General features: G+C 46.1%; 1 protein-coding gene across 2 annotated transcripts; it reads right to left on the reverse strand.

The window, feature by feature from the left end:
- Cmc2 (C-X9-C motif containing 2) lies at positions 1–25,192 on the reverse strand. Of its 2 annotated transcripts, none has more exons than XM_032887787.1 (4): positions 25,096–25,192; positions 15,157–15,263; positions 4,733–4,804; positions 1–349 (listed from the first exon to the last, which is right to left on the reverse strand). In XM_032887787.1, the coding sequence occupies exons 2-4, from the start codon at positions 15,235–15,237 to the stop codon at positions 263–265; spliced, it is 240 nt and encodes a 79-aa protein (XP_032743678.1). In that variant the 5' UTR covers positions 15,238–15,263; positions 25,096–25,192; the 3' UTR covers positions 1–262. The 2 variants fall into 2 exon arrangements, with proteins under 2 accessions (XP_032743678.1, XP_032743679.1); XM_032887788.1 differs by lacking the exon at positions 25,096–25,192 and adding an exon at positions 24,958–25,089.
- Positions 25,193–25,243: the final 51 nt, after the last annotated feature.

A 25,243-nucleotide genomic window follows, 5' to 3' on the forward strand; every position in this document is an offset into this window, starting at 1 on the left:
CACTGTGCTAAGCCTTTATTGCAGGAGGCGAGTCAGGCCTGGGTGGACACGGATTCAGGGCAGCAGTGAAGGAAACTTTCAGAGGCACAGTGCATGGCATTAAAGTTCAGCAAGTCCCGGACCCCACATTCTCCTGATTCTCCACGGCTCAGTTCTTCATAGAGTGCTTTCCATTCAAAGGGTCCTAGAGGCCAAAAGGAAGGGATTTTTTTTTTTGGCTACCGGCCACCTTCAGGTCTCCCAGCCGAGGCGTCCAGTGAGCCTATCTTCCAGCTTCCTCTGGAGGATCAGAAAGCCTGCTTCGCATCGCAGCGCCGTGCTCCCTGCTCCTGTTCCTCTTCTCCATGTACTGAAGGGAGGGGAGGGAAGAGACAACAGGTCACAGCAGCCCTGGCTCAGCTAAGCACCGACTCTGCTCTTTCACCCACTGAACCTGAGATCAGAGGCAGGGATCCCGAGGAATGGCCCTTGCTTATCCAACAAACCTGTCAACAGCTGCATCGAGCCCCTCCCAAGAAATCAAGGGACATTTGGACAGATGCATTCTGTCCCTGTCCCCAGCAGTTCTAATCACTAGGGTCACTACCTTAAGAGCAGCCTGTTCAGCTGCTGGGCGGCTCTGCTTATTCGAAGTTGTCACAGTGAACCGGTATTTTCCAGTAAACTCCCCTCCTGCCTTCTAGTTCTCTTGCTTTAAGAAACTGATGGCCAATAGTAATCCTTTCCCTTGTTTCTAGCCAAAATGTTACTGGTTTCTCCAATTCTTTAGAGGGCTTGGCCCCTGTCTTCTGACCCTGTAAAATGGCTTGTCCTATAGGACACTTTAATAGCAATACCTTTATTAAAAGTTCAGAACAAGGCTGAACAAACTCCTCAAGCCAGTGGCTGGCAGATGGGTGAGGGAGCTTCTTCTGACGTGTTCCTCGAAGCAGCGTGAAGAGGCAACAGCTCTTGGTCATAACCCTCCCCACTCCCCAACCCCGCTGAAAGAGCACTGAGATCTTCCCAAATGCTTACTAACCTATGTTCAAAACAGAATGTCTTAACATACATGTGCTTATATGTTATCAATAGATAAATACAGACAGATTTTAAAAATAAATTATTCTTCCCTGGGGAGGGGGAAAGACAGAAATTGAATTAAAACGTGAGCATATATGAACAATGGAACATCTTTTAGGAGCCATAGATATGGAAGAAAGAACACAAAAATAGAAGATTTAGTAACAACCAGCCAAGGACTTGACTGGAATTCCTGCCCAACTTCTAAGAAAAAACCATGTAGATTTTCAACTTTTCAACTCCTCTACTCATCTGGGGCACAAACAAAAAGAGCCACGCCACATAACCACTAACAAGTGTCACTCAATACAATTTCAGACTAAAGACGGTGATTGAAGACCTGTATAAATCCCTTTGTGTGGCAGTTTTTAAAACCTACACTTATTGCCAGGCGTAGTGGTGCACACCTTTAATCCCAGCACTTGGGAGGCAGAAGCATGTGGACCACAGTGAGTCGGAGGCCAGCCTGGTCTACAGAGTGAATTTTAAGACAGCCAGAGCTACCTGGTGAGACCCTGTGTCAAATACATACATACTTTTATTATATATCTACGTGTTTATGTGTCATGCGTGTAAGTGTACACATGTCATGGTTCATGGTTTATGTGTGAAGACCAGAGGACAATTTTTAGGAGTTAATTCTCTCCTTCTACCATGTGTGTCCCAGGGATAGAACTCAGGCGGTTGGTCCACTCGGCCTCAATCTCTCACCCAAGGAGCCATGTGCTCAGCCCTTAAATAAGTTTTCACACTGCTTTTCTTCATCAAAAGGCTACTCCAGCCTGGGTACAGCAGATCGCATTGGTAATCCTGGCTGAGTACAGAGGGCTGTGAGTTCTGGGACAACTGGGCTACACACAAAACCCTGTCTCTGAAAATGCAGACAAACAAAAACAAAACAATAGTCAAACACCAACACCAGGGAAGAGGTGAGGAAGGGCAGGCACAGGGGCTTTTCAAACAAATTTGTGGATGTAGGGGGTCTAGGTGTGGTCTGGAGACCCCAAGACTCTGTCTCAAAGACAAACAGAACAAAAGGACTACCTGGGAGAAAACAATACAAACCACCACCCCAGAGCACACAGAGAGAGATGTGCTCTAGGGAAAAAGATCTGACACTGGATGGTCCATGACAACCACAAGAGGAGGGGTCAAAGGTGATGTGTGCATCAGGTGTCAAAATGAATTACAAAGCTCACTGGGTAAAGTCTGTGCTGATGGAGGAAGTCCAGATGGCCTTGAACAAAAGGGGAAAGAGTGAGGATAAAGTCAGTGACAGGACATCATCTAAAGGTACTGACTCAAAAGGACAGCTAATCACACAATGAAGTAACTGGATAAAGGACATGCAGGGGCAGTAACAGCAAAGGAGAAGGCAGCAGAGAGAGGCAGACACACGCCGACCTTTAAAGTGGTGTGGAATGTTCCAACATGCTGGGGCTGAGGACAGCTCTTGCAGGGACTCAATTTCAGTCCCCAGCACCCACGTGAGGCACTGCTCCAGCTCCAGGGACTCTAACACCTTCAGCACTAATATGCATGTGCTCATACCCACACACATACACCTAATTTCTGTAAAAGTCCCAACATACGGAAGGGTGGTGGCAGGAGAGCCTCTGACGACACTATTAAGAACAGGGAAGCTGGGAGGTGGTGGCACATGCCTTTAATCCCAGCACTTGGGAGGCAGAGTCAGGTGCCTTAGAGGCTAGCTTGTTCTACAGAGCAAGTTCCAGAACATTCAGGGTGACACAGAGAAAGCCTGTCTTGAAAAATACAAAACACCAAAAAAAAAAAAAAAAAAAAAAAAAAAAAAAATCAAACCAAAAAAAAGAGCAGGAAATTAAAAAGAAACAGAGCAGACTGGGGAGTAGAGAGGTCAGACAGTGCATTCATAATCTGCAGAAGCGAAGCAACATTAAGAGCAGGGGAGGTGCACTGCTTAGGTTTCTGTCAACCTGACACGAGCTGGAGTTGTCAGAGAGAGGGGAGCTCCAGTTGAGAAAATCTCTAAGATCAGCTGCGGACAAGTCTGTAAACCTTGGCTGTAAACCTTTTCTTAATTAGTGACTGGTGGTGGAGGGTCCCGCCCATTATTGGTGGTGCCATCCCTGAGATGGTGGCCTCGGGTCCTGTAACAAAGTATGATGAACGAGTCAGTCGGCCTGACTCTCCATGGCCTCCAGGTTAGACCCTGCCTCCAGGTTCCTGCCCTGCTTCAGTCCCCGTCCTGACTTCTTTCAGTGATGAACTGTGGTGCCGAAGTGGAAGCCTCGGTACCCTCTCCTCCCCAAGTTGCTCTGGTCATGGTGTCTCGTCACAGCGATAGTGACCTTGACTAAGACTGAAGGAAAGAGGAAATCTTATGAAAACAAATAGAGACAAGACGTTTCTATGACATCCAACTTAAGAGTCACTAACAACATTCAGGACCAGCAGGGAAGAAGAGTTCACGTGAGGTTTTAGTCATCGAAACGATGGCAAAATTACTGAACTACACAGGGACAGTAAATCTAAACATAGGCTTTACATAGGCAAGAAGCTATACAATTGATTATGTGTGAACAAAACGGTCCTGGCAGACAGAATACCACAGGATGTGCTTTCTGCAAGCACATTACACAGCACATTACACAGCACTAGGTTTAGTGGCCACACACCAGCCCCTGACTGGGACAGAAAAACATTTTTCAAGACTCATCTTTAAATCCTAACATATATATTTGTTACTGCAAAGAAAATCACCCTGGATACAGCCCCTGGGTGTGGCAGCTCACGCCTTTAACCCAATATTCAGCAAGCTGAGGCAGGAGAAATGAGAGTTTAAAAATCAGACTGGCTATTAAAAAAGTGGATCTTAAAATTACTCCTGTATAGAGTTATTTAAATAAGATAGTGTCACAATGAAAAGTTGCCCAGAGTAGAAAAGTCACAATCCAATATAACTTCAAATATTATATTTAAACTTTTAATCTGAAACTTTGCGGGGGTGCAGTTCAAACACACACACATCCAATTCAAATTGGAAAATGGATCTTTTAGTCTATATATAATATTAATATATATGCACATATACATGTAATCATTTCTTACTTTACTGGAAATAAAGTAACTGATGTATGAAACAGAAATGGGAGTAATTTGTTTTCAAAAGTTTAAAGTAAATCTGCTCGGTCAGTGGTGCCTAGAAAGAGACAATGACTGGTACTTTAGCTCTTGGCCCACGCCCAGGTCCATGGTGCAGCCTTCACCAGTGTCATGTGATCGCACATGATCCCTGTTGCTGTCCACGGCACAAAGACTCTAAGAGTCTCATTAAAGATGGAAGAAGCCTAAGTTAGCCCCCTCACTTTACTTAGGAAACTGAGGCTCAACACTCCTGGTCACCTAAAAAGCAGTTCATCAATGTCACCAAGTATGTCCTTGATGCCAGAGGCTAGATTTCTTGAATATTTTCAATGAAAGCAAAAACGCTTTCTCCCCTTGTGTACAGGGAAGAGGACAACATTCTAAAGCTGCTCCCACAGCAGGCTCAGTCCTCTTGGCTTTAAAGAGAATGTCATACATGTAACGTTGATTTGCTGTTGGACTAAAAGTATAGGAAATCTAATAATGACAACCACGGATATCCAGAAATGTTCTGCTGCTTAACTCTGGGCACCAGTCTTACCTCATTCTTCAAGCACTTCCTCATTTCCCGATCAAGATCGTTGCAATGACCAAAAAATTTCAGAATGTTGTGCTAATGGGAAGAGAAGGGAGAAACAGTTCATCTCTCAATCTGCCAACATCTCTGAAGCACAGACCGTAAAAGGATGCTGCTGTGGAAATGTCACCTCCTGTGTGGCTCTGTGAGTAAGTTAAACAAGGCTACTAAGGAGGCCTGCCCCCCCATCCTTAAAAAATGTTTGCAGGACAGAATCCAAACAAAACTGAATGATAAGATGACTTCATGGCTCATCTCGTAATGCGTGTAAGGTCAAAGACTCGAGTTACACCTCCAGTACCCACGTAAAACGCAAGCAGCCGGGGAAGAGGGGAGGAAGAGACGCCAGGGCTCACTGATCAGCTCACCCAGCTGAATCTATGAGCTCCACAGTCAGTGAGAGACTTTGTCTCAAGACAAGACTGCAGATTGGAAAAGGCATCAAACATTGACCTCCACACTCATGTACACACACACACACACACACACACACACACACACACACACACACACACACACACACTTTTTCTTAGTTTAATAACACAAAATAGCCCCCTAACCCACTAAAACCTCACCTAGTGAGAGAGTAGAAAAGTTTAATCACAGGGCAAGAGAGATGACTCAGCAGTCAGGAGCACCTGCTATTCTTCCAGGACCCAAGTTCAGTTCCCAGCCTTCCCATATAACAACCTGTAACTCCATCTCCAGAGGAATCCAATGCCTCTGGCCCCCAAAGGTACCCATACACGCATGCTCTGACAGAAAACCATGAACACATTAAGTTTAACCACCTAAAACCATTCATGTCCTTAGGTACCACACACCCTGCCCATCCCTGGTAGAGGGATGTGGCTGAAGTGCAGGCCCAGTGACAAGAGCAAAGGCCTCCTTCACTGGTATCTCACTGTGGTTCAGCACTCCGTGGTGAGGAGTGCTTGCTACTCGTGTAGAGGACTGGATCGGATTCCCGGACAATTCCGGTTTCAGGGTATCCCATGCTCTCCTGACCTGTGAGCGCCTGCATTCATCACATCGGCTTGTTCACACCTCCCTGTGCGTCTGTGTAATTCAAAAGACCTTTAAAGGTTATTTAATAATATGCTTGCTGCCAAAGCCACTTTCTCATTCTATCCCAAATGTCATCAAAAATACATCAGAAATATACAGTATCATTTGATGACCTATATAGAGCCCATAAATAAGCCTGAATAGTTTGTAAGAAAATCCTGTGTTGGGGCTGGAGTGATGGCTCAGTGGTTACAAGGGCCACTGCTCTTATGGAGGACCCGAGTTCTATTCCCAGCACCCTCATGGCAGCTGACAAGCTGTAACCCCAGTTTCAGGGGATCTGACAACCTTGTCTGGCCTCCATGGGCACTGCATGCATATGGCACACACTTGCAAAACGGGCAAAACACCCATACACATAAAAGAAAGATAAAATAAACCTCAAAAAAATGTAAAGAAAAATGTCTCTCAAGTTCAAAGTCCGCTTTGCTGGAAAAGCGAAACTAAAACTCTCCTGTATGTTTCCAACCCTGCTGCCGAACTACGGATGCTGCCGGGCAGATGCTGAGGTTGGCACGAAGGACCCAGCTCTGGTAAAGGCAGAGAGCTCGGATGTCACAATGTTTAAGGTAGGCTGGGCAGCACAGTGATCTGCTGTAAACGCTGGACCTGTGGCTGTAATAAGCAGGTTTCTCCTTCTCTTCCTAATTACGGTTTTCACGGAAACCCGACAACACATAATTAGTAAGCGACACCTTGTGATATTTCTCTCTTCTCCTTCAGGGCCACTGTGGAAACCCTTCTCAGGTCCACACTGAATAAATGGTCTGAGTTGTTTCAATAAACACTTCAAATAGTCCAGGATTTCCTCTTTGTCACCTACTGGCCTTTTCAGAACAAGCACTTCCTGTGTTTTCCCTAAATGATTTCTGTGACAGCAGACAAATAGGACCAAGGCATGTTCACCCTTTAAATAAAAAATGGCACTTTAGAAATCACAGCACAGTACCCATGCCTACAGCACCTGGCCCCACATACATACATACATACGTACATACATACATACATACGTACGTACATACATACATACATACATACATACACACACATACACACATACATACATACATACACACACACACATACACACATACATCCTAATATGTACACAGGTTTGACTATGATTGTCTATGTACACGTGTGTGGAGACCAGAGGTTGATGTTGGTGGTGTTTTCTTCCACCTCTCTCTGCCTTATTTTTTGAGTCAGGGTCTCTCCTGACCTGGAGATTTCCAATTGGACCACACTGGCTGGCTAGCAAGCACCAGGGATCCTCCTGTCCATGCCTCCCTGGGGCCAATTACAGCCCACACTGCTGTGCCCGGTCTTACACAGTCGCTTGCATCAGAACTCAGCCCTCACACGAGTTAGCACTTACAAATAGCTGTGCCCCAGCTGCCCTGAGTGTGTACATCTTCTTTTAAACCCAAGATAAAAGGTGACTCCTGTCCTTTCACCTCCACATTAGCTAAGCCCAAATCAAAGTGACACTTTATGAAGTGGGAAATGTGGTACCCAAATACCCTAGAGAAACCAGACAAAGCACCGTGGACTGAGTTCCCTTCATCTGCGAGGACTTAGATGGGTACATGAGGTGGTGTCTGAGCACCTTTTACACAGAGAACAGCGCACCGGGCACCAGCAGTGAACAGTGAATGACGTTGGCCCAGCTTTCACTGCAGAGTGAGGACAAAACACACCATTTCCATATAACAGCACTGTAGACCACAGACACGCTGGAGGGACCCAAGAATCTGTCACTGGGAGATGCTCATGCGTGGGCCTGGCTAAATCAGCAGTGGTGAAACAAAACAAAAAGGCATGAGTGTGGGGAAGGGATCAGCCAGGAGGGATGGAGGGGTCAGTGAGGAGGGATGGGGGGGTCAGTGAGGAGGGATGGAGGGGTCAGTGAGGAGGGATGGGAGTCAGTGAGGAGGGATGGGGGTCAGTGAGGAGGGATGGGGGTCAGTGAGGAGGGATGGGTGGGTCAGCCAGGAGGGATGGGGGGTCAGTGAGGAGGGATGGGGGTCAGTGAGGAGGGATGGGGGTCAGTGAGGAGGGATGGTGGGTCAGCCAGGAGGGATGGGGGTCAGCGAGGAGGGATGGGAGTCAGTGAGGAGGGATGGGGTCAGTGAAGGATGGGGGGTCAATGAGGAGGGATGGAGGCGTCAGTGAGGAGGGATGGGTGGGTCAGCCAGGAGGGATGGGGGGTCAGCGAGGAGGGATGGGAGTCAGTGTGGAGGGAGGGGGTCAGTGAAGGATGGGGGGTCAATGAGGAGGGATGGAGGCGTCAGTGAGGAGGGATGGGGGGTCAGTGAGGAGGGATGGAGGGGTCAGTGAGGAGGGATGGAGGGGTCAGTGAGGAGGGATGGAGGGGTCAGTGAGGAGAGATGGAGGGGTCAGTGAGGAGGGATGGAGGGGTCAGTGAGGAGGGATGGGGGGGTCAGTGAGGAGGGATGGGGGTCAGTGAGGAGGGTCAGTGAGGAGGGATGACAGAGGGAAGGAGGGACCAGTGAGGAGGGATGATGACAGAGGATGAAGGAGATGAGAAGATGTGGAGAATAAACAGAAAGCTCTGTACACATGCATGAAACTGTCAAAGAACTTAATAAAAATAGACAAAGAACTCTGATATAAATTTAAATATGTGAAAACTCTTTTCCAATAACTCCAAGTATTTATCGGTTCTGCCCACTCTCACCCTCCCACAAGAGTGACAGCAGACGTTTCCAGAGACTGGTAAGAAGTGGGGCAGAAGAAATTAAAGAGTAGTTTCTGGCTCTGACAAGAAGATGTCACTAAGACAGAAAGGGGAGGTGGTTTCAGAAGAGCTAAGCCCATGGAGTTGATATCAGCAGAGATAAACAGAACTCAGGAAAAGCCTGAGCTGGAGATGTAGCTGCTGACTTGACAAGGGAACTTCTCAGGTGGTACAGCTGAGAATCAGGCTTAGGGTAGGGGTAAGACAGCCGAGTAGATGAGGGAGAGCAGTCAAGACGGAGTAAAACCAGGTTAAAGAATCAAGGTTGAAGAATGGAGCAAACGATGGCGATGGCGGGAGAAGCCGGGAACTTAAACGTGCACTTGGCCGTGACCTCGGCCGGCAGTGACCTCAGCCGGCAGTGACCTTGCAGGCTCAGAGTCCTCAGGAGGATCAGAAAACTGAGAGGGGCGAAAGCAAACACTTTCAAGTCTGCTGTGAGGCCTGGGATTACTGCAATTATGTGTTTGTGTTCTCAGCACTGGGAAGATGTAAGTCTTTTAAAATGTTAATAGGAAGACGCCCCCACCCCAAAAGGGGGAAACAAAGAGAAGAGGATGCCCAGTAAAGCCTCCTCTCAGTGACTTCCTTCTGGTGGTGAAGGAATGGGAGGGAGTTCCTGTTTCTCTGATGCTTTCCTGGGCTTTTCCTGTACTGTCTACAAAGACATGTGTTACTTAAATGTTGCCTTTATACACCAGGAAAAAACGACATTAAGGGCTCAGCAGCTCTGAGGAGATCAGCTGCTTTGCATCCTGCACGTTAAGTGTAGATGATTGGAGTCTTGCTGACGAATGCAGGCAAGACAAGCCAGTAGGTCAGGAGCAGCCTGTGGATGCTGACGGCTACAGAGCCGTCACGTGGCTGCCAAGACCACAGGAAAAAACCAGCATGGGAGGAATGAGGAAAGCGCAGCATGGCTTGATTGTGGAGATGAGGAGGACCAGAGAGCACTGCAGAGTTCCCACCTGGAAAGGGACATGCATAGTGACACAGCCTCCTAATAGAGATTAAAAAAGCTACACCAACTGAGGGCAGAGGCTAGACAGCTTGGTCTACCATCCTATCAATGAAACTACCAGGCAGTGTGACCCAGTATCCTCTGAGGTGCTGGAAACAGCAGGAAGTTGCAGCTTTAGCAAAATCTTCACAGAAGTGCACATATGCCATGTTCCTGCTTACGTCAGACTTGAAGCTCAGTTCTACTGTGAGCACAAGAGGTGTGAGGCCCCAGGGATGCTGCTTTAGTGACTCGATTCTGAAGGCAGTCTCTCACGGCTCACCTCTGAGGCACACAGAGCACATGGAAGGCACTTCTCCAACGCTGACTCGCCAGAGCCCAGCTCTACCAGCAGCAACACCACCCTTAGCCTGTGTTCACCTTACTTCACTGTGGTCTCCCTTCCCTGTGGTGTGGCGAGATGACTCATCTGGAATACGGTTATAATCATATGGTTTCACTCATGACACACTTCTGAGTCCAGGGATTAGAGGTATGGGCCACCACACCCAGCTAAAGGTGGGCTGGCCTTGAGCTCCTGGTCCTCCTGACTCTTGAGCGTATCCTACTGAGTGAGGCCTGAGCTACCACTAGCTTCTCTACACAGCACACTGAAAGACATCGGGGCCCAAAGCTGAAACAGACCGGGCTACAAAACCTGTATTGAATTATAACCCCGGTGTGCATGAGTCCACACTGACAGCAGTAAATAAGTAAGGCAGGTCTATAACCCAGACTCTAAAAATTAACTAACTACATAGATCAAGGAGAACTTAAGTCACTACTCTTTAAATGTGCACAGTGACTTCCTGTCAAAGAACTATGGAAAGGAGGAAAGGAACATTTAACGACAGACTCTAGACTCACAGTGACCCGTGGCCAGTCTTTCCCTGTATGCAGGCTACACACATGGCTTCTTACGATGTGTGCAGTTTTTGTTTTTGTTTTTGTTTTTGGCATTTAACCCCTGACCCACCAGACCACATTCATAAGTCTAGTATAAAGAAAAGATCTAATTTTAACTTTTCTGGGTGATTATGTAATTGTTCTAGTGTCATCCATTAAAAATCCATTTGAAATCCTTGGGAAAGAACTGGTCTCCAACAACCAGAAGCATGGCCAGAACACACGAGAAAACCACCGACAGTAAAGGTCTGTGGCGTTTGAGAAGAGGCAGAACAAGACGAGCCCTGTGTTTACCTGCCTTCCACACTGTCTGTCAGGGAGCTGAGGAGTAGAGCCCCGGGGGCTGGCTCGGTCAGCTAAGAGTACCACACAGGACTGTCACACCTATGGGCTGACCTGTCTCAGGGCGGCAGAGCCTATAGAACAAACGCTGAAAAGCAGCTAAGGTCCATGGAGTTCTTACGAGCCAAAACAGACCCCCTCAACACTCGAGCAGAGAGAACCCTGCTCAACACTCGAGCGGAGAGAACCTAGGGTCGAGATTGATTAAGCTACTCCAGACAACCCTAAAACCATCCACAAGGTCCCTCCTCTGCAGATGACTTCAATCAGTAAATTAACTTTCCTTGGGGGCTGAGGAGGATGTGTGGCTAAAACCCAAGTGTTCAGTGCCAAATGAAAACTCTTAGAAACCTTTTCAAGTGACAGGCTAATTCTAAAACATCTGAGGAATTAAAAAGGTTCTAGAATAGCCAAAACTGTGGTTGATCTGGGTATAGTGGTGCATGCCTCTAATCCCAGCACTCGGGAGGCAGAGACGGGCAGATCTGTGAGTTCAAGGCCAGCCAGGGCTACAGTGTAAGACCCTATCTCCAAAACGAAAGGACACAGTTGGGGTATGTATGGGTTTGAGACAACACAAGGCAACAGTGTCCATGGCCGGGTGATACTAGGACAGACATGTGGCCAAGGAGATAGCACAGTGCAGAAGCATAAGGTACTTGCCTCATTAGCCTGACGAACTGAGTTTGGTGCCCTAAAACCCTGTAAGGAGCTGAGTCTGTAACCCTGTATTACTAGGGCAAATTAGGAGGCAGAGACAAAATGGGCAGAAGCTCTCTCACCCAGCACAATGGCAGCAATCAGAGATCCTGCCTCAAAATAAGGTGGGAGGGACAGACTAAATCCTTAAGTTGTCATCTGCCTCTACATACACACACACACACACACACACACACACACAAAACATACCCTATGGGTCTCAACCCCTTTTGGGGGTAGAATATCAGATATCCTGCATATCGGATACTAATATTACAATTGCTAACAGTAGCAAAATTAATTATGAATAGCAACAAAAATAATTTTATAGTGTGGGGGGGTCACCACAGCATGGGAAGTGTATTAAAGGGTCACAGCATTAGGAAAGCTGAAACCAGTGCTCTTAATGCTGTGATTATAGACATGCAGTACCCGGGATTGAACTCAGGGCACTCTGGCAACCGAGCTCCAATCTACATCCCCAACCTTTTAAAAAGCTGAAAAAAAAGAAAGAAATGATTTTTAAAAAAAGAGAGACATTAAATTTAAGAATGAGTGAGCAGGCGGCAGAACCAAGAACACCTACCTACCTACTCTTGTAGAGTCAGCTGATTTCTGAAGATATTTTGGAGGTTGGAGAGGCAAGACAGTCTCTTCAAAAAATGGTGTTAAGACAAGTGTTTATCAGCAAAACAATGAACTTCAAAAAAAAAAAAAATCACACCTCACACCACACATGGACCTTAACCTCATCCACCAGAGACCTACATATAAAAGCAAAACCATATGATCTAGGCAAAAACCGTATGATTCTAGTTTTTAAAAAAGCACAGGAAAATCTTTTCTTTGTGACTACAGGGAACACACTAGATCCTTAGGATTGTTTTAAAAAAAAAAAAAAAAGACAAACCATAAAAGAAAAGAGATAAACATGACCTTAACAAACTGCAGGGTGGGCTGGAGAGATGGCTCAGTGGTTAAGAGCACTGACTGCTCTTCCAAAGGACCTAAGTTCAAATCCCAACAACCACATGGTGGCTCACAACCATCTGTAATGGGACCTCTTCTGATGTGTCTAAAGACAGTGACAGTGTACTCACATACATGGAATAAATAAATAAATCTTAAAAAAAAAAAGAAAAAAAAACCTGCAGGGTTCTCTTTGAAATAGAGGGCTGGAGAGATGGCTCAGTGGTTAAGAGCACCGGCTACTCTTCTGGAGGATCTGGGTTCAATTCCCAGCAACCACATGGTAGCTCTCAACTGTCTGTGATTCTAGTTCCAGGGGATCTGACACTCTCACAAAGACATACATGCATACAAAACAGCAATGCAGGAAAAATAAAATAAATGTTAAAATGTTTAAGAAGGAAAGGAGAGAGGGGAGAGGCAGGTAGGGAGAGAGAGAAAGAATAAAAAGACAGGTGTGGTAGGACACGCCTTTAATCCCAGGACTAGGGAGGTAGAGGCAGGTGAATCTCTGTAAGTTCATGGCCAGCCAGGGCTACATCCTAAGACCGCATCTAAAAAGAAAAGGCTGACAATACTACAGAATAAAAGAAAATAGCACACTAATCAGACTTACGTGCCATATCATTTAAAAAAAATCAGGCAACTCAATTTTCTCAATATAAAGGAAAGACTGTATAAATGGCCAAAGTTTACATGAAAAAACTTAACATTATTACCCATCAGACAAACACACTCTTAAAACCCAAAGGCGACATTACCACATCCTCGTAGCATTAAAGCGGTGCTGGTGAGACCTACACAGCGCACGATGGAAGGGAGCCAGCCCATCTCCAGACTCCACACAACCCGGTCCTAAGCATTCAGCCAAGATAAATAAAAGGGCGTCCACACAACTGCTGGAAACCAATGTTCAGCCAAACGTCTGCCAGTAGGAATAAGCTGCAGAGTTCACACAAGGCAGCGCACTCAGAAATAGGAACCTCGGAGCACTGACACAGAAGAAAGCAGGCCCCAGCCCCACAACAGCGGGTGCACCAGAGGACATTTACAGCGTAGTCCAGAGCAGCGAAGCCCCTCGATAGAGATCAAAAGGTAGTGGTGAGCTCCTGGCCAGGCCGGCTGTGAGGAACATGCAAACCTGGCAGGGACACCAATGGAGGGACACTGTACACTGACTATAACATGGTGACATGGGTACTGGCCAAACGCAGCCAATTGTACACTTAGAATTATACATTTATTGTTTACGGATGTACTGATACTAATTTTAAAAGCTTACCTTTTGGTTCTAGAATTTGAGATGTTACCCTTACTGTATGAAATCTTTTAAAAATGAAAAACAGAACCAAATACGTAAGATGACTCAAATTTGCAATAGTCTAGAACCAAATGTTAATATGCAAATAACACGTAACACAGAATAACTTAAAATCACATTCGTGTGAGTCAAGTGCACACTCAGGCATGGATCTCACAGCACAGCTCTTGGGATTTGGTTCTCCCCTTCTATCCTGTGGGCTCTGGGGTCAGATCCAGGTCTTCAGGCAGCATGCACTGCCTCCTGAGCCACCCTGCCAGCCCAACAAAGAAGATTTGAAAACAAGGACCAAACTCCTGACCCGTAATTCACTAAGTAGAGAGGACATATGAAAAGATGGACTTAATGTTACACCTGAAGGCCCTCCATGACAAGATGGAGCTGTGACTCTCTGAAGTCTCTCGCTCCTTTTCTGCCCTTGTCTGCAACTTACTGTATATAGCACGGAGATGTCCTGTACTAAGTCAACACAATCGGCTCCTTTTAAAATAAGACTTTACAGTTCTAGTTTAAAAACCCTGAAGCCGGATTTCACTTACATCGCCTGACTCACTTTCCAGTTAGGTACACCGTGTACAAGAGCGCCTAATTCTTGGTTTCTCTGTGTAGCCCTGGCTGTCTTGGAACTCGCTCTGTAGACCAGGCTGGCCTGGACACCAGTGATCCACCTGCCTCTGCCGTCTGAGTGCGTGTGAACTGCTTGCCCAAAGTGTGTTGTCAACAGTGAAATGTGTCTGCCAAGGCTGCAGCATTCCTTATTGTCATCCCTTGGTCCTAATCTTACTCACTATTGCTAAGTGTGATGTATTACGGTTTAGAGCATCATGAGGTAAACAGAAGCACAAAATTTAAAAATCACCAATGCTTCATGAAACTGTAAAAATGAACCAAATATCCGGAATCTACAGAAGCATTAACTTGATTTGCAGCAGTCCCCACGTGGGCTCATTTTCTACTTTCTGCTCCTCCAAGACTTAAGTAAACCCATCAAATCTGGCCATCCGAAAGCTGCAGCTAGTTAATACAGACACCAATAAAGGTGACTATCGAGGGGCAACCTCGAATGGATGCCACGTGACCACTGTCCCAGCGTCCTTCACTAGGACAAGTGAGGACATGCACTGCAGCTTCCGAGAAGGACCACACAGACTCTCTACCTCAGCAGTCATAAAGCACATGGAACCACACACGTCAAGCCTCAAGCAGCTCACACTTGTTACTCATGCTCTGCCACTGTCCCTTTGCACCAACAGGGAACACGTCTCCTTAGACTTGTACCTAAGTTTCACTTCTGCCTTACGCTCACTCTTCTGGATTCTTACATTTTTGTGACATTCCTTAAGCAAGTTAATCAAGGCGTTGCATTCTTCAGTGTGCAAGTGTGGAGACAAGTCAGGATGCATCGTTTGGAGGACGAGCAGGTGCAGACCTGTGGACACAAGAGTGCATTGAGTACGCAAGAACACAGTTGTAATTTCAAGAGTCAGCAGTGGCCTTTATCAGAGGAGAGGGCTGGGTGTGCCCGGCCAGGATGGAATCAACCAGCACTTTTCCTGGATCTAGAGAGGGATAGCAGTCAGGCTGCAGGGGCTGGACTTGAAGGACTTTTCACAGACTCCTGAGGCTGGTTACTACTCATTTTATTCAGGTAAAAGTTTACCAATTATGAGAGCTGGCTCATTACGTCTTTTAAATTGTATATTCCTCTAAGAGAGGTATAAAGGGCCATAAGTCAGTCTCACATTAGTGAGACTTAATACAGACTGGCTTGCTTATCTAGCTGAGACACTTAGCTAATAAAAACAGTTTTCAAATTTAACAGATCTGTGCACAAAAGTAATTATTGTACCGAAAACAAAAATCCAAGCTCCCAGAATTAGTTTAATGGGTCAACTACAAAACAGAAAATTAGTGACCAAGGTTAAGAAAATAATTATTTTAAAGTGTCTGTTATAGTGTTACTCTGCTATTTTTCAATCTACACTTTCTAATTCAGAAACATGACCAAAAGAACCACTTAATTGTTTTAATCTTAAAAGCTCCCAAAAAAGAAAACATAAGAACTACCTCAGACCTATTAAGGAAGCTACTGTTGCCGGGTATAGTCCAAGTGTTTATCCCAACACTTGGAGGCAGAGGCAGGTGGATCTCTGAATTTGCAACTAGCCTAGTCTACAGGGCAAATTCCAGGAAAGCCAGGGCTACACACAGAAACCCTGACTTTCTCAAACAAACCAAACAAACAAAAAGAAAGCTGAGATGGGTGGAGAGAGAAGAGGATGCTGAGAGATGACTCAGTAGTAAGAAGTGCTTGCTATGGAGTTCCGGTCCCAGCACCCATCTCTCTCTCTCTCTCTCTCTCTCTCTCTCTCTCTCTCTCTCTCTCTCTCTCTCTCTCTCTCTCTCTCTCTCTGACCTCTCTCTCTCTCTCTCTCTCACACACACACACACACACGCACACACACACACGTCTTGTCTCGTCTTTTTTTTTTTTTTTTCCTTTTCTTTTTTGAGACAGGGTTTCTCTGTGTATTCTCTGTGTAACCAGCCCTGTCTGTTCTGGACCTGATTTGTAGACCAGGCTGTCTTCTACCTCGCTGAGACCACTTGCCTCTGCCTCCTGAATGCTGGGATTAAAGAAAGGAGTGTGCTAGGCTAAATAGTCTTTTCAGAGTAAAAGACAATACTGGAGAAACTGGGAGACTGGAGCCCTTGTGCACTAGGTGGTAAGGCCATATGGTGAGTCATGTAGCCATTCAAACTACGCCACAGGGGCCCAAGTCTGCAAACTCAGCACTCAGGAGGCAGAGGCAGGAAATCGAGCTTAAGGCCAATCTGACACAGTTCCCAACAAATCTGATGACAGTCTAGATCACATATCAAGACTGTCTCAAACTGAGAAAGATAAGAACCAGCAGTTCACTGACTGCTCTTGCAGAGGACCTGGGTTCAGTTCCCAGAACCCATGGCAGCTCACAGGCATTTAACACTAGTTCCAGGGCTTCCAATGCCAGCATCTACCCTCTGCAAGCATTGCACAAACCTTACGCAGGGAAAGCCCTCATGCATAGAAAAGAAATGTTTTTTAAAGGGAAAAATAAATATAGAAACACCCCTCAAGGGGTTGGGGATTTAGCTTAGTGGTAGAGCGTTTGCCTAGCAATCGCAAGGCCCTGGGTTCGGTCCCCAGCTCCGAAAAATAGAAAAGAAAAAAAAAAAAGAAGCACCCCTCAAAGAAGTGCAAGCAGGGTCTTGAGATACCAAGACACCCACATGCAGAGCTGATTACTCCCAACAGCAAAACAAACACCAAGGGGCTGGAGAGATGGCTCAAAGGTTAAGAGCACTGATTGCTCTTCCAGAGGTCCTGAGTTCAAATCCCAGCAACCACATGGTGGCTTACAACCATCTGTAATGAGATCTGATGCCCTCCTCTGGTGTGTCTGAAGACAGCTACTGTGTACTCATATAAATAAAAATAAATAGATCTTTAAAAGAAAAACAAAAAACAAAAAAATAAAAAAACAAATGTCCACCCAGACCAACAGGCAAGCTCTCCCTCGGCCACAACACTGGACTAGCATTGAGCCTTATGAGGAAAGTCGCCACATGCTGCAACATGGATGAGGTTGGGGATATAATGCTGAAGAAAATATTCTCAAGACGAAGCCCACAGTGGCAACAGCACTGCCTGAAATACTTGGTCCACATGCAAACATAAAGCAGGGGCTGCTGGGGCTGGGGATTTAGCTCAGTGGTAGAGTGCTTACCTAGGAAGCGCAAGGCCCTGGGTTCGGTCCCCAGCTCCGAAAAAAAAAAAACCAAAAAAAAAAAAAAAAAGCAGGGGCTGCTAGGCTGAGGGCACGGGAGCTGTGGAAGGGACAGGTCCTTCTCAGACACACGCAAAGGTGCCACCAAAGATGGTGTGGCCGCTGTACATTAACCTGTTCAGCACCAGCCTGGAAATGGGTAAGATAGCACGTTCTACGTTAAGTGTATTTTACTACAGGGAAGGGAGGGAAATAAAAAATAAAAGCATGACATTGGGCAAAGAGTTCTTAGGTAAATCAAAGGATTATCCGTAAAATTTTGATTATCTCGCCAAAATTAAAACCTTTTGTACTTTAGAGAACACGGTTAAGAAAATGAAGTCCCAGGCTGGCGAGATGGCTCGGCTGATAAAGGCATTGCTGCTAAGCCTGGCGGCCCGAGTTTCCAATCCCCAGGACCCACGCCGTGAGAGAACTCTCAGAAGCCACACACGCACCACGGCACGCACATGCCCACACACATGCACACACTGGAGGGGCAGAGGAAGCCCCGAGTGAGTTAAGTCCCAGGGAAATGTGTTTCACTGACAATCACAGCCATATCTAGGACTCCACACCCTCAGACCCACGGAGAAAATGGCAAAGCCTCCCCTCTGGACTGTGTGTGGATATCGCTAGTGTGGGAAGAAATGTCTACCATAGCTCACCCCACCTCCCCTACAGACTGCTCCTACAGAGATTAGCTCAGCCTGTCCCCTGGATCCAGCTGCTCACCATAAACCCTGTCTCCCTCTCTGCATGCAATCACCCACGGTCTCCCCTGACTCCGTGCAATAAGAGAGTTAGGGGAGGATGCTGTTTCTCCAGCCAAGAGCCCAGACCACCTGACCCTGCTTTCTTGTCTCTGCGTCTGTCTTTTCCTCATTCCCTCAGCTCCCCAGTCAGGTCTGTCCCTGGAGCCGTCTTCATGTGGCAACATACAAAAATAAAGAAATTTTAAAACATTAAATTTTGATTTTTCCACTGGGGTGGTGTGATGGTTTATACATACTTGGCCCAAGGGGTGGCACTATTTGGAGGTGTGGCATTGTTGGAACAAGTATGTCACTGTGGGCGTGTGCTTTAAGACCCTTATCCTAGCTGCCTGGAAACCAACCTTCTCCTAGAGTCCTTCAAACATGTACAACTCGCAGCTCCTCCTGCTGGATGCTGCCATGCTCCGATCTTGTTGATAACAGACTGACCTTCTGAACCTGTAAGCCGGCCCCAATTAAATGCTGTCCTTATGACAGTTGTCTTGGTCATGGTGTCTGTCACAGCAGTTGAACCCTAAGACAGGTGGTGATGAGACGACAATGTCATCAGCTATATATAGCACACTACAGCTCGAGTTTCCAGACTGACAGCTCTGCGCAGGTTGAGGAAACAGGGTATGGATGGAATCTCTGTAATTTCTGATCAGTTTCACTACAAACCTAAAACTACTCTAGAAACTACAATCTATTAAAACAAAGAAACCACAAAGAGATTTGTAGACTATTGTCTAAGAATATAAAAAGGCCTACAATTCAGTAAAACGATCCAATTTGTAAGAGCCATTAGATGGGCAAAAGACCTGAAGAAATACTTCTGTGAAGAATAGTTAAGTTAATGAAGCCCCTTAAAAAGACACTCAACGCAAGAGCTCATGACCCAGGTCCAGGTCCCAGCATCCACATCAGGAGGTTCCCAACCCCTGGGAACTCCAGCTCCAGAAGATCTGATGTCCTTCCTGGACTCCACAGGCCCTACGTTCATACACACACACAGCACACAAATGTGAACATTTACATAAAATCAAAAGCTGTAAGTCTATTTTATAATGCAGTACTGGTTACAGTGGTTATCGCTGGATGTTGTACTGAAAGTGAAAACTGAACGGCTTTGTGGGTGCTCACCATTAACATAAACACTCTGAAGCACACTGGGCCGCAGGAGTCTGCAGCACTGAACTATGATCTAAGCTCTATAAGAGGCTAGAGACTTGGGCATCAGTGATGTCTTCTGATGAGGCTCAAGAAAAGCTTGTGGAAGGCAGAGGTAGATAGTTACTGTTAGTAAACATCGTGTTTTTCAGGAAAATGCCATTCTGACTTCCCACTTTCTGGGTTTTGAGATGTATTTCTCTACACCAAGCAAGAGCATCCTGTATCAGTCTGTCAGCACTCACAAATCTCTCATCTTCTAGCATCTGCATGACCCGGCTACTAGTAGCAAATGCTTCTGCCAGTTTCTTGGCTGTGAATTTTTTGGTGCCTTAGGCATAATGACTTCTTCCTCCGTTTCAACTGCTTTCCTTCTTTCTTCCCGCATTTCCATCAGTCTTCGTCCTGACAATCTCATGAATGTCTTCCCCATTGATGTTCAATTCCAGCCGTTTCCCTTGTTACTGACCATATCAACAGCATCTTAGTCAAAGCCTTTGAGTGGACTCACATCTTCAGAATGCTCTTCCAGAGACAGTTCGCACACTGCTGGGTGACTTCTGCCCATGCAGCAGCAACGTTCTGGATAGCACACTGGGTACCTTTCCAAAACCCTAGGAGTGTTTGGAAAGACTCCATGGCTTCCTCAGCTTGGGTAGATGCCTGGTGTGAACTGTGTCCTTCAGAAGCAGCTATCGCACCCTGGTCCATTGGTAGGGAAAGCATGGCAGTGTCAGTAGCAGGTGCCCCTTCACATCAGGATGCATGTCAACCAGCAGCCATCAGTGCCTGGAGCATCATCTGGGATCGGAAGGATCGTGAATGGGATGCTGCTTTACCTATGATATCTCGAGCTTGTGGAATAAAACAGTTCAGAAACCAACCCTCACTCACAGATGATGTCATCCACTGTCTTGTTATGGCAACAGAAAACCGGACATGTGCGCTGGCTCATTCTTGAATGCTCTAGGATTCTCCAGATGGGAGGTGAGAAAGGCTTTAGTTTGAACCCCGCCACATTCCCTCCCAAATGTAGAGTTGCATGGTCTTTGAGTCCCAGGATTATCTTGCACTCTGGATGAGCATACCCACTGGGATATGCTTCCAGAACAAGCAGGTTTCATCAACACTAAATATCTGTTCTGGTAAGTATTTCTAATCCACAATTACCCTGTGCAATGCTTCCTTAAAAGCTTCAGCAGTCAATATCAGTAGCTATTGCCCACAGTGACCTCAATAGTATGAAAGCTGTGATGCTTTCTGAAGCGCAGTCATCACCCGTGGCTTCTGTAAACACCTGTTACATGTAGGATCGGCGTAGTCTCTGAGCATGTTGGAAAGGCGTACCTGTCTCCTCAGCAGGCTGACTGGCAGGCGCCTCCACATATGCTCTTCTATCTACCCCACAAGCAAGTTTTCTCTATCGCTGATTGGTCCAGCTCTCTTAGTGACAACGGCTAACGTAACAACGAACACTGATGATTTTTACGGCCCACTGATCTTCTCATCGTTCAAGATGGTTGAGACTGTGGACTGGGAAACTCCTGACTCCCACGCGATGACCGTCACTGGCCGGCCACCCTCATGCTGGGCAATTTTGAGTCTCATCTCTAGAGTAATCGCCTTCCTCCTTTTCTTCACACCATAAGCAGGATACACAGAAGGGCATTGTGTAGACATGATGGGGTACACAGAAGGGCATTGTGTAGACATGATGGGGTACACAGAAGGGCATTGTGTAGACATGATGGGGTACAAAACCACAACATCCAAAGGCACTGGCAACAGATACTGTAGAGATTTCCCTTGTGACCCCGAGGCTGACTGGGAGCCACAGCCAGGCACTGCGACCTGCCATCAAGACACCGTCAGCCAGGGAGAGGACCAAAGGCAACATCTAAACATTATTTAATAACATTATATATTTAATAACTTTTTATTTTAAAAAAATCTGAGAAATATGTATTTATTTCTGGAACTTAACTACCCACTCCATTTCCAGTAAACACCAAAGAAAGCCCAAGGACTAAAGCAAAGCCCCTACCTTAAGCTGCAATTTTAACCGCTGCCTTTTCAATTCAGTAACTACCAAACACCACAGCTAGAGACCACAAGTCAGCCTGCTCCGCTCAGCTAAGTGTTTGAAATGGAAAGTGGAAACACAGCCAAGTTCAGATTTTGTTTGCTCTGCACTGACTACAGGTTGTATCATCATCATCATCATCATCATCATCATCATCATCATTTACTTTATGTATATGAGTGCTGTTTTCATGTACCCCAGAAGAAATACTAAGATTCCATTACAGATGGTTGTGAGCCACCATGTGGGTGCTTGGAATTGAACTCAAGACCTCTGAAAGAATAGTCAGTGCTCTTACTCAGAAACATGAAGTTTGGGGCTGGAGAGATGGCTCAGAGGTTAAGAGCATTGTCTGCTCTTCCAGAGGTCCTGAGTCCAATTCCCAGCAACCACATGGTGGCTCACAACCATCTGTAATGGGATCTTAGCGCCCTCTTCTGGTGTACAGGCATATGTCCAGGCAGAACACTGTATACATAACAAATAAATCTTAAAAAAAAAAAGCATGAAGTTTAATATCACTCATCTACATAAGCCATCAGCCACTGTTACGGCGGTAAGCACCAACATCTACTGTGTGCGATACTGTAACAGAGCATAGTTAATTTTGTTCTCATCTCACTTGTATTTTCTGAAAATACAGATTTGCCACCTAGAAAATGACTTGAATGTTTCACTTCAAAAATGTACTTGTCAAAATATTTTTGTACATTTTGATCAGGCAGCCCTCAAATTTGTTCCTTTATAGGTCAAACACAAACTTAAGATGTTCTGAGCTATTTAATTAGCAAGGCGGACATATGGTCTCCAAGTTCTGATGGCCCACCTTATAATTTCTCAATTTCATCATCATAGACAGATGAGATGCATTTAGGACCTGTTGTTCAAATCTTAAGCTTTTCATAAGCTAGCAATGCAGGTCACTGCTGTCTCTTGGTGGTCGGTAGTGGTGACCAGTCCTGGCTCTTGAGTCACAAAGTGTAGAGAAACTACCTGTGCAGGCTGGTAGGTACAGTGGACGGCGCAGGCTGGTAGGTACAGTGGACGGCTATTCTTTGAAGCTCTGTGTTTTCTGTTTTGACATTCATGTCTGGAAAAATGCATATCTATGTGTCATAATAAATGCAATATTTTATTTAAAGAGGATTTGTGTGAGGAGATTCTGCTCCACCTTAGACATTCTGGGCCTGATGGCATAACCCAGGGAAACTACTGTATTCAGTCCATTAGGAACACCAGATGCATTGTCTGTTCGGAGCTGAGGGTCAAACCAAGGGCCACGTGTCCTGCCAGCCAAGCGCCTGCCGCTGCACTGCCTCGCCTTGCCCTTTAAATGAAGTTTTGGTGTAAAGTTTGACTTTCAGTGCATTTATCTGGACATAATCCTACCACAAGTTAGTAAGTATCCATACCTGAGATGGCATTTGGCTTCTAATCTATATATGCTTATCACAGACAAACAAACACACACAAGTACATGTATTTTCTTCCCTTCATGACAAAATTTACTTAAAATATGTATGTTACTACAGTGCTAGCCAGAAAAAAAGAAAAAGTGTTTTCATTTTATATTTAACTGAGAAATAAAATTGGGCTCTTCTCATTGCTTATCCTAGGTGGCTGTTTCAAAGAATAAAATGCTAATTTTGTTTTCTTCCACTCTTGGCAGGAAGAACACTATTTAACCTAAGCCCTAAACACCCAACCTCATCAAACAAGTTCCTTGCTTTAGCACCAGGAGTCACATTTTTAAATAAAGAGACTCTAGTATGGGGAAATGCATGCTAACAACAGAGGGCATTATAACAGGTGATATCCCTATTTTAATGCCATCTGTGTTTCTTTTAGAAAGATTTTGCTACTATGGCTGCCCAAGAAAGAAACTTACACTACAGTTGCCATTTCTAATGCTTTAAAATAAGCAAGGAGCTGGGGAGATGTTTGGTGGGGAAAGCTCTTGCTCTGCCTTGGGTGTCTGCAACCCTTAATGAGGAGACAGGGACAGGCAGACCCCCAACAGTGCTCATGTCCAACCAACCTAGCCAAAACAGCAGGCTAACACAGTTAAGAAGAAACCAGGTCTCAAGTCTGTAAGGCAGAGAGAGATAGAGCCTGACACTTGACTGGACTGAGGTCAGCCTTCATACCAAAAGTGACATATACAAACCCACACATACACTAATTAAGGCCAGCAAGTGCATGAGGACTTGAATTCAGTCTTCAAAACCCACATGGTGGAAGGAGAAAACTAACTCCAGCGAGCATCTTCTGATAGACAGACGGACAGACAGACAGACAAACGGGCAGGCAGGCAGGCACGCAGGCACGCATGCACGCACGCACACATGCACACACAGTCACATCTCAACTATCACCCTTAGAAAAGATAGCAGTCCCACTGCTTACTACTTTTGAATTCCACTAAACGCCTTCTCAAAAGTACAGGTGTCCTCTGCATCATTCTGAAACAATCTCTTACTAGAACCAGGCAGGAAGGTAAGCAGTCAGCTAAGACCAGGGGAATTTTAGAGAACAAAAGAAATCAGTCTGCAACACAGGTGATAGAACAGAAGCTTGTGAGGGAGTAGTCTAGAAAGTGCAAACAAATGCCCAATAAATGTCTGCTGAATGTTGACATTTAACACTGGAAATGAAAAGGCTTGTTTTCACTTCGATCAACCAAATGCCAAGGCCTGAATGTACAAGACAGAAAGGATGACATGGGAATGCCTTTGCCAGGGCCAAGTCCTGTACGCTTAAAGTGTGTTTTGTTACCGACACGGGGTCTCATGTATTCATTCCAGCCTGGCTTCAAATTCCCTATGTATCTGAGGGTGTCCTTAAACTCCTAATTCCTGCTTCTACCTCCTCCCCAGAGCTGGAAGTGAGGCATGCACCACCATACCCTCCTTGTTTGGGATTTTGCTTGATTTCGCCAAGTTTTAACAGAGCTTCTAATATTTCGACTTTACATACATCTACTGTGAAAACACTCACAAGTCGTCCTCGAAGCCTATAACCCTAAACATTACTTTCCTTGCCAAGTGCACTGTGGGAGATCTTTACAGATATCCATCTCACCAGCCAGTTAAGTGACTTTTCAGTAAAGTGACTTTGCCGGCAGCTCCCTCGATTAGTAGCCATCCAGAACAGTTAGCTCACTGCGCCCTCAGTGTCACGCCTCTCCAAAGTTCTACGGAAGGGTGGTGCGCACTCGACGAGGCGGGCGCGCACCCAAGGTCGCACTGCCAGCGAGCGGCGGGCAGACCTCAGCAGTCACTGTGACATCTCACGCCCGCGGCTCACCAAGTGAGTGTTCCTAGCAAAGGTCCAAGGGCACGGACATGGGTGCACCTAGCACGGCTGGCGTGGGAAGCTGAAGAGTGGCATCCTCCCGCCGCAGGCTCCCGCATGCCCTGAGGCTGATGGACACCCGACACTCACCGCCACTCAGCCCTCAAGGGAAGCACTGAAAGAAGTCACGGACGCGGAGCCCGCAACTCCCTCAGGAGTAAGCGCCTGCCCCGACTCTCCACGCATGCGTCACCCCGCATACATCGCCCCGCCTGGACGGGTCCACTGTCCCAGGCTG

The sequence above is a fragment of the Rattus rattus genome, chromosome 17 (assembly GCF_011064425.1).
Source record: "Rattus rattus isolate New Zealand chromosome 17, Rrattus_CSIRO_v1, whole genome shotgun sequence".
Lineage (NCBI taxonomy): Eukaryota > Metazoa > Chordata > Mammalia > Rodentia > Muridae > Rattus > Rattus rattus.